Below are 10,003 nucleotides of genomic sequence, written 5' to 3'. Positions count from 1 at the left end.
GCAAGCTCAAGACCGGGAGAGGGAAGGGAGGTCGTGCGCTGGGGGTGGGGCGCGCTCCCACGTCTAGAGCACCGGCAGGGGCAGGTGGTCCCCAGCGCAGTTCTGGGGACACCGTGGAGCCTCGATCTGAGGTGGCTGTTATGAAGAGCGGTTACCGCACAATGGAAACGTGGGCACCTCCGCTCCCACGAAAGCCTGCTAGTAGAGCTCGGAGGCCAGCCGGTGCGCCCCGACGGGAGTCCGGGTCAAAGCGGCGTGGTGTACGGCGCGCCCCGCCCCCCGCAGGCCCCGCCCCGCCAGGTCGCGCTGCCCTCCTTCTTAAAACCCGGAGGAGCGGGATGGCGCGCTTTGACTCTGAGGTGGGAGCGAGCGCTTCTGCGACGCCAGCTGTGAGAGCCGCAAGAGCGTGGGAATTGACGCCACTCACCGACCCCCAGTCTCAATCCCAGCGCTGTGAGGAAACCTCGACTTTACCAGGTCCCCAAGTGCAGCGGGGCTCGGCGAGCGAGGCACCTTTCTCCGTCCCCATCCCAATTCAAGCGCTCCTGCCACTGACGACGCCAAGAGACCCCAGTGGGAGTTAAAGCTCCCAGTAGGGGCAGCAGGTGTCCAGGGCGGGCCTGCGGGTTCCTGTTGACGTCTTACCCTAGGCAAAGGTCCCAGTTCCTTCTTGGAGCCGGTTGTCCCGCGCCACTGGAAACCGCACCTCCCCGCAGGTCAGTCTGTCTGCGGAGCCGCTGCCCCGCGACCTCTTCAGATGGATTCTTGCAGGTAGGGAATGGCGTGGTAGGCACTTTAAAGGAAATCAAGCGCCACCGCCTCGATGCCCGCAGCGTTGTCCCCAAATTGCAGGAACCGTTACGCACCTTGCGGGGAGGGGAAGAGGTTGGCGCTGGATTACAGCGAGGTGGAAACACGCCCCTTCTCTCCTCCAAGGGAGACTGGGTTGGGGATGGGAAGGGGTGTTTTTAGCCATTTCTCCAGAGAGTCAGCTCCGACCTCTCCACCCAACGGCACTTAGTCCCCCGAGGCTGGGGTACGGGCGTGGGGCGCCCGCTCCTGTCTCTGCACCCCTGAGTGTCACGCCTTCTCCTTTCTGTCCCCAGCATGGGCACCGGCCTCAGTTCGAAGGACCCTTGGCCTCTAAACCTGCTGTCCACCCAGCAGACCACGCTCCTGCTACTCCTGTCGGTGCTGGCCGCTGTGCATGTGGGCCAGTGGCTGCTGAGGCAGCGGAGGCGGCAGCTCGGGTCCACGCCCCCCGGCCCGTTTGCTTGGCCACTGATCGGAAACGCGGCGGCGGTGGGCCAGGCGTCTCACCTCTCGTTCGCGCGCCTGGCGCGGCGCTACGGCGACGTCTTCCAGATCCGCCTGGGAAGCTGCCCCATAGTGGTGCTTAATGGCGAGCGCGCCATCCACCAGGCTCTGGTGCAGCAGGGCTCGGCCTTCGCCGACCGGCCGTCCTTTGCCTCCTTCCGTGTGATTTCCGGCGGCCGCAGCATGGCTTTCGGCCACTACTCGGAGCACTGGAAGGTGCAGCGGCGCGCAGCCCACAGCACAATGCGCAACTTCTCCACGCGCCAGCTGCGCAGCCGCCAAGTCCTCGAGGGCCACGTGCTGAGCGAGGCGCGCGAGCTGGTGGCGTTGCTGGTGCGCGGCAGCGCGGACGGCGCCTTCCTCGACCCGAGGCCGCTGACCGTCGTGGCCGTGGCCAACGTCATGAGTGCCGTGTGTTTCGGCTGCCGCTACAGCCACGACGACCCCGAGTTCCGTGAGCTGCTCAGCCACAACGAGGAGTTTGGGCGCACGGTGGGCGCGGGCAGTCTGGTGGATGTGATGCCCTGGCTGCAGTACTTCCCCAACCCGATGCGCACCGCCTTCCGCGAATTCGAGCAGCTCAACCGCAACTTCAGCAACTTCGTCCTGGACAAGTTCTTGAGGCACTGTGAAAGCCTTCGGCCCGGGGCCGCCCCCCGCGACATGATGGACGCCTTTATCCTCTCTGCGGAAAAGAAGGCGGCCAGGGACTCAGACGATGGTGGCGCGCGACTGGATTTGGAGAACGTGCCGGCCACTGTCACTGACATCTTCGGCGCCAGTCAGGACACCCTGTCCACCGCGCTGCAGTGGTTGCTCCTCCTCTTCATCAGGTAAAGCCTCTGGGAGGTGTGGGCCAGGTCTTTTCTCCTCTGAAAAAGGCGGAGTAGAGACAGAATATGCTGAGTTTGCAAGCAGCGCCCCGGGTGTTTCGCTCCAGGTCCCCACCCCTCAAAAACCAAGATCGCGTCGGGAAAGTGACGACCAAAGGACACACAGTGAGGGCTGAGACACGCGCACGCGCCCCAGCCAGCGGTGCCCCGACCCCTCCGCAGCTCCTGTCTTGTCTCTATCCTCCCCTTCCCTGCTTGCGAGTGAGAACACATTTGCAAGACCCCTCCACTCCCCGGAAAAACAAGAGTTTTTAAGTGCCTGGAGATGAGCCCTGATATCTCTCTTCCTGGCGCAGTACAAGCAGAACTGGAATAGTTCCGAAAGAAAGGGTAACGCCATAAATATGTTAAACACAGCGGCCTCTCCTCGGCTCGTTCTCGGCGTGGATCCGAGGCCGCCCAGCCCTGGCGCTAAAAGCGGGCCGCCCGTCAGGGCTTTGTTCCAGGCCAAGGAAGCCCATGGTGCCCGGGCTTCTGTGCGGGCTTCTGTAACCCGCACAGAAGCTTTCAGAAGGTGGCCACAACTAGCGGGCAGTGCTAGGTTTATAAAACCTGCGCGCTAGGAGTTTGAGAAATGCCGGGGTAGAAGACAACCACTTTTACGAGTGCAGAGTAGCATCCAGAAAGGCAGATGGGATATCCAGGAGGCGCCTGCAGACGTTTCTGGCCCCTGCGCTCGACTTGGTTAGCGGACCCCCTGATGCCCACGTTGGTCTCTACTAAGCTCCGACACGCACGGATTCAATAGGTCCCTGGTGTCGGGTTGCTAGATTTGGCAAAAGAAAAGTAAGTTTTACACGGGAATACTTACACTAAAAGATTAGCCCTTGTTAATCTGAAATCCATATTTAACTGGGCGGCCTGTAGTATTTACTCTGGAAACAGTACCCCTAGGGGCAAATGTTTCGCAAGGCAAATCTTGATTGCGGAAGAGACCAGAAATCCTGGTTGTGTCATTTCTTGGCGCACAAGTGAGCAGTTGGAGATGCTGAATCTGCAGGCACCACAGTAAGGTGTTTGGAAGGCAGAGAATGCTGTTTTCTTATTCAAATCCACTGCAGTCTGTATTTCCTTAGATACTGTACAGCTACCTTCACAAATGAAAAGTTTACACTTAAAATGGCTTTTTAGTATTAAAACCATAGAAACACCCATGGTGGGTGAGGGAGAGGCAGAAACTGAATAAAGAAAAGTCAGCCGGAGATCAGGGAAAAGGAAATCCCAGAATAGGATCCATAGGTTTTTGTGCATCCCCAGATAGGCATTTTAACTTTTGAAACGGCCTTTTTCATTAGAACCGCAGTAGTTCTCCGAGTACTCCAATTAGGCGGCAAAAAGAAAGAAAACCATTTGGGGGTCACTTTCAATCCAATATGCTGATACTTCTTTTTCCTTTTTAGTGAAAACACAGCATGACAGGGCTTGGCAAATTATACGATCTCTTTTTGTGTATACGTTTTATGGAAGCAGTCATGCCCGTTCACTTATACATTGTTTATGGCTGCGTTCACTCTACAACACAGGGCAGAGCGGAGCAGTGCAACAAAGAGGGCTTGGTTCACAAAGTCTAAAACAGATACTATCTGGCTCTCCCCAGCATACATGTTTCTATGAAAAAAGTTGGCAGACTCCTGCAATATAACGTTGAAGAAGCGATTTTAAAAATAACTCTCCATTTCATCACATATGTGTATACATTTTTTTTCGGAGTTGCAAACAATCAGTTACATGTTTTTTGACTTCTAACACTTTGACTTAAGGTAGTGGACATTTGTAATCTTTTAATACTTATTTTGGTAATTTTTGATGGCTACATAGTATTTTGCCACGATAATGTATAGTTATATATAATCATTTATTGAACTTTTACGTTGGTCATTGGCCTTGATTGCATTTAAAAAATTTTTAATTTTATGTATTTACTTACCTTAGAGACAGGGTCTCACTACGTTGCCCAGGCTGGTCCCAAACTCCTGGGCTCAAGCAGTTCTCCTGCCGCTCTCTGGCTGGTAGCTGGGGCTACAAGTGTGTACCACCATGCCTGGCTAATTTTTAGAATTTTAGGTCCTGTTGTGGACCTATATTTGTGTACCTCTTAAATTATTTTCTGAAAATACATTTCTGGGCATGGATTACTGGGTTTAAAATGAGGCGGGAAGAAGTTATCCTCATGTCTCTTGCCTTGTACTAAGATTTTGTTTTTTAAAAAGATTGTATCAGTTTGCATCATCAACAGTGAGTAAGTATTACAGTTTGTACCATAATCTTATGAACATTAGGAACTGGCTTTTAAATTTAAAAAATACAGTATGTAGCTTTATCCCTCAGGACACCAATTATCTTTGTATAAAATGAGAACAGCATGTCTGTTGGAATTGTCCAGGGAAATGAGGGAGAAAAAAAATTTACTTTCACATTTTAACTTTTGTGGGCCCTGGGTGCTTTTGCCTTTGTAGATTCCTTATACCATAAAAAAATTAAAAATTTAAATTTTATGACTACCCTGATATAAAGATGAATACATTAAATGATGCGTGAAAATATTTTCTTCTACCTAAAAGTGAGTTTTTTTAGTTCTGAAGATTGTAAAAGACAAAACTATTTTCATGGGCCCCTAAAAAGTGTTGTGGGCCCTAGGCACTGTCCCTGCAGTACCCAGTGGGAAAAGTTGGCCTTATCTACTACTGTGCTTTTTGAGGCTGGGAAAACTTAGAGTTTTTTGACTTATAATGGGAAAGAGAGTGTTAATCACGCAAGGTCTATTACAGGAAATATAATTCCTAAAGTCCGTCTTGTAATTTAGTGAGGAATTAGGAAGCTGTTTTAGATTTTTTTTTCCCCAGAAATATTAATTTAGTCACTGAGCTAGATAGCCTATTTAAGGAAACGTAGAATTAAAATAAATTTATAATGTGCTTTCTAGATGAAATAAGAATTTTGGTCACTTGCTTTTCTCCCTCCACATTAAACACCAAACAGGTATCCTGATGTGCAGGCTCGAGTGCAGGCAGAATTGGATCAGGTCGTGGGGAGGGACCGTCTACCTTGTATGGATGACCAGCCCAACCTGCCTTATGTCCTGGCCTTCCTTTATGAAGCCATGCGCTTCTCCAGCTTTGTGCCTGTCACCATTCCTCATGCCACCAATGCCAACACCTCTATCTTGGGCTACCACATTCCCAAGGACACCGTGATTTTTGTCAACCAGTGGTCTGTGAATCATGACCCAGTGAAGTGGCCTAACCCGGAGAACTTTGATCCAGCTCGATTCTTGGACAAGGATGGCCTCATCAACAAGGACCTGACCAGCAGAGTGATGATTTTTTCAGTGGGCAAAAGGCGGTGCATCGGTGAAGAACTGTCTAAGATGCAGCTTTTTCTCTTCATCTCCATCCTGGCTCACCAGTGCAATTTCAGGGCCAACCCAAATGGCCCTGAAATGAATTTCAGTTATGGTCTGACCATTAAACCCAAGTCATTTAAAGTCAACGTCACTCTCAGAGAGTCCATGGAGCTCCTTGATAGTGCTGTCCAAAAGTTACAAGCTGAGGAAACTTGCCAATAAGAAGCAAGAGGCAAGCTCAAATTTTAGAAATACTCACATCTTCAGAGATGGGGAGTAAAATTGTTTTTTTTCTAGTTCCTCTTTTGTGCTGCTTCTCAATTAGCCTTGAGGGTGAGCATAAACCAACTGTTTGTCAGGTGAGGTGTGCTCCATACCCAGTGGTTCTTCATGAGTAGTAGGCTATACAGGAGCTTCTGGGAGATTTTTTTGAGTCAAAGACTTAAAGGGTCCAATGAATTATTATATGTATACTGTATCTTGGTTATTTCTGCAGGTAGCATTCTTGGGAGTTAAAACTCACATATAGACACATACACCCAAACGCTTACACAAAACTATTGAATGAAGAAGTATTTTGGTAATCAGGCCATTTTTGGTGAGAATACAAGATTGGTCTCCCATATGCAGAAATAGACAAAAAGTATATTAAACAAAGTTTCAGAATATATTGTTGAAGAGACAGACACAAGTAATTTCAGTGTAAGGTGTGTGATTGAAGGTGATAAGGGAAAAGATAAAGACCAGAAATTTCCTTCTCACCTTTTCAGGAAAATAACTTAGACTCTAGTATTTATGGGTGGATTTATCCTTTTGCCTCCTGGTATACTTCCTTACTTTTAAGGATGGATCATAAAGTCAGTTGCTCAAAAAGAAATCAATAGTTGAATTAGTGAGTATAGTGGGGGTTCCATGATTTATCATTAATTTTAAAGTATACATTGTTAAATTGTAAAACTCCAAGCTGACGTTGTACCTCTCTTGCTTGCCAAAGTACAGATTTTCAATTATGAGCAAAGAAAAAAAAAAAAAAGATTACCAGCCCAATCAAGCTTTAAATTATGTGACTGTAATGTACTGATTTCAGTAAGTCTCATAGGTTAAAAAAAGTCACCAAATAGTATGCAATATATTACTTAATTGTCCATAAGCAGTATAGTAGTTTTATCTTGTTCAGGAAAAGGTTGAATAATATATGTCTTGCATAATATTGCAAATTGAAAAGTACAACCAATGCAACCAAGTGTGCTAAAAATGAGCTTAATTAAATCAACCACCTATTTTTGACATGGAAATGAAGCAGGGTCTCTTCTTCACCCAAATTTTGGCAAATCTCAAAGTTAGATCCTAAGATGTGATCTTATTTTTATACAGTCTTTATTGAAATTCTATTATAATACAGAATCTCGTTTTGAAAATAACCTAGTTAATATGTTAAAATTCCAAATTCATGGCATACTTAAATTTTAACTAAATTTTAAAACCATTCTGATTATCGAGTTCCAGTTGAAGTTAGTGGAAATCTGACCATTATCCTGTGGAAGGCAGAGAAATGTAAGCTGTGTCTGCCCAATGAATAATGGAAAATGCCATGAATTACCTGGATGTTCTTTTTACGAGGTGACAAGAGTTGGGGACAGAATTCCCATTACAAATGACCAAGTTTCTCTTCTAGATGATTTTTTGAAAGTTAACATTAATCTCTGCTTTGTGGAAAGTCAGAATCAGAAGATAGTCTTGGAAGCTGTTTGGAAAAGACCGTGGAGGTGAGGTCAGTTGTGTTTTTTAAGATAGCAGTTACTTTGGTAGCTGGCAAAGCATAAAGCTCAAATGAAATGTATGCATTAACATTTAGAAAAGTGAACTGAAGTCTCAAGTTTTAAATTTCATTGCAATTAAACTTCCAAAGGAAGTTCTACAGTGTCCTAAGTGCTAAGTGCTTATTACATTTTGTTTAGCTTTTTGGAATCTTTGTACCAAAATTTTAAAAAAGGGAGTTTATGATAGTTGTGTGTATGTGTGTTGGGGGGTGGGTGATGGTAAGAGAAAAGAGAGAAAGACTGAAAAGAAGGAAAGATGGTTAAACATTTTCCCACTCATTCCTAATTAATTAATTTGGAGCACAAAATTCAAAGCATGAACATTTAGAAAAAAGATGTTTGGCGTAGCAGAGTTAAATCTCAAATAGGCTATTAAAAAAGTCTACAGCATAGCAGATCTGTTTTGTGGTTTGGAATATTATAAAATTTCATGTAATTTTATTTTAAAATTTCATAGCTGTACTTCTTGAATATAAAAAATCATGCCAGTATTTTTAAAGGCATTAAAGTCAACTACAGAAATCAGGCTTGCCCAATACATTTAAATTTTTTGGCACTTGCCGTTCCAAAGTATTATGGCCCAGCAAGGCTGAGACAGTGAATCTGGGCTGCTGTAGCCTATTTTTTTAGACTGAGAAATGTATAGCAGCAAAATTAATCGTGAACCAATCTGGATGCCTCATGACGTCAACCAGGTCCAGATGTGCTGAAATTTGTTTTTATGTAGGTAGGCCCAGTCGTCATCAGATGCTTGCGGCAAAAGGAAAGCTGTGTTTGTACAGAAGAAAGTAAGGTGCTTGGAGGTTACCTGGCTTATTTAGTATGTTTATAATCTAGTTAAAGAAAGGAAAGGAAACAAAAAACGAATAAAAATAACTGAATTTGGAGGCTGGAGAAATAAGATTACTGCTTTAATCAGAAAGCCTCATTGTATTTCTACAGGAGAGCGAATGTATTTGCTGACAACCATTAAAGTCAGAAGTTTTACTCCAGGTTATTGCAATAGTTAAAGTAGAATGTTTATTAAATGCTTCATTTGTATGTCAAAGCTTTGACTCTGTAAGAAAATTGCTTTTTTCCAAAACAAAAAGATGTCTCAGGTTTGTTTTGTGAATTTTCTAAAAGCTTTCATGTCCCAGAACTTAGCCTTTACCTGTGAAGTGCTACTACAGCCTTAATATTTTTCTAGTAGATCTATATTAGATCAAATAGTTGCATAGCAGTATGTGTTAATTTGTGTGTTTTTAGCTGCGACACAACTGTGTGATTAAAAGGTATACTTTAGTAGACATTTATAACTCAAGGATACCTTCTTATTTAATCTTTTCTTATTTTTGTACTTTATCATGAATGCTTTTAGTATGTGCATAATAGCTATGATGCATAGTTGTAACCAAAATATATTCTGGGGAAACAACATTTATATATAGCTTTTACTGTTTGATATACCAAATTAAAAAAAAAATTGTATCTCATTACTTATACTGGGACACCATTACCAAAATAATAAAAATCACTTTCATAATCTTGTTACGAAGTTTCATTTTATGTTGTAGCAAATATAGTCTAATGCATCACTTTATTTCAACTGTTGCTATGGATTATTCATTAAAATATTGCACTGTAAACATTTTATTTGTCCATTCTACATTTCAGGCCGAGGCTGCATGCTTTTTGTTCCTGTAGGTTTTCATCAACCAAATTTCTAATCTCTATATTTTTTAATTTCTAAGAACCAACACGGAAGTTACATTTCAATGCAAACAATCAAGCCAAATGAGAATTAATTTGCAATGTTGAAAGATTGAATAGATTGCGACTTTAAGTTGCTGATCGATTTCTGCTTCATCTAAAGAATGCAGTACACATTTTTCTTCCTCAGCCGCACACCAGTCCTTTCTCTATTTTCTTCCTTAATTTTTTTAAAGGTACATGTGCCTTAATAAGTGCAATTAATGTCCAATAAAATAAGATGGGTACAAGTATTCTGTCATGTACTATGTGGAAATATTTTATTGCCAATCTTTTTACTTGGTAAAAAGACTTGACTTCACAGGGCCTAGGTCATGAATCTCTAGGCCTTCACTGCGCCACTCTCACAGATGATAGGGCTTGCGGTACCAAAGGCTCTTTGTCTTCCAGACTACAGCTCCTATTACTGTGAAAACAGGAAAAGAAGTAAAAATTGCACACAATGGCATTGATACTTTGGCTTGGGAACCTCACTTTAGCAGCCAGAAGGTATGGCTATGAAGTGGTTTAAGATAATACTCACTAGTTTTCCAGATGTATGACAGTAGGATCTTGGAAATGTCAGGACAGTTCAGAAAAAGTGAAGAAAATATTTTCATGGGAAAAAGATTCCTTTAAATAATTATAACTGGGGCCAGTTTTTACAAAATTGTCGAGGAGAGTTGGAGTCTACCCAATCAATCCAACAGAGTATAAGAGCGGAGTACAGGGTGGGAAATGAATGCAGCTTTGGATGTAAGACAGGCGTGGTTGTTGGAAACTCACAGAGACTGTTTCTTCAACCTCAGAGCCAGTCTATTTTTCTGCACCAGTGCAACAGAAGTTAACTGACTGTTAACTCTCCGGTTTTTGGCTCAGTGACTCTCACATGCTCTCTA

General features: G+C 44.3%; 1 protein-coding gene across 2 annotated transcripts; it reads left to right on the top strand.

Moving 5' to 3' along the window:
* The first annotated feature begins 318 nt into the window (after window positions 1-318).
* Window positions 319-8,898, top strand: CYP1B1 (cytochrome P450 family 1 subfamily B member 1). 2 transcript variants are annotated; one of them, XM_011712962.3, is made up of 3 exons: window positions 319-716; window positions 1,107-2,150; window positions 5,190-8,898. In XM_011712962.3, the coding sequence occupies exons 2-3, from the start codon at window positions 1,108-1,110 to the stop codon at window positions 5,773-5,775; spliced, it is 1,629 nt and encodes a 542-aa protein (XP_011711264.1). In that variant the 5' UTR covers window positions 319-716; window position 1,107; the 3' UTR covers window positions 5,776-8,898. The 2 variants fall into 2 exon arrangements, with proteins under 2 accessions (XP_011711264.1, XP_011711263.1); XM_011712961.3 differs by having other exon boundaries at window positions 319-771.
* Window positions 8,899-10,003: the final 1,105 nt, after the last annotated feature.

Source organism: Macaca nemestrina, chromosome 13 (assembly GCF_043159975.1).
Source record: "Macaca nemestrina isolate mMacNem1 chromosome 13, mMacNem.hap1, whole genome shotgun sequence".
Classification (NCBI taxonomy): Eukaryota; Metazoa; Chordata; class Mammalia; order Primates; family Cercopithecidae; genus Macaca; species Macaca nemestrina.
This window is presented reverse-complemented; position numbering and strand designations above follow the sequence as displayed.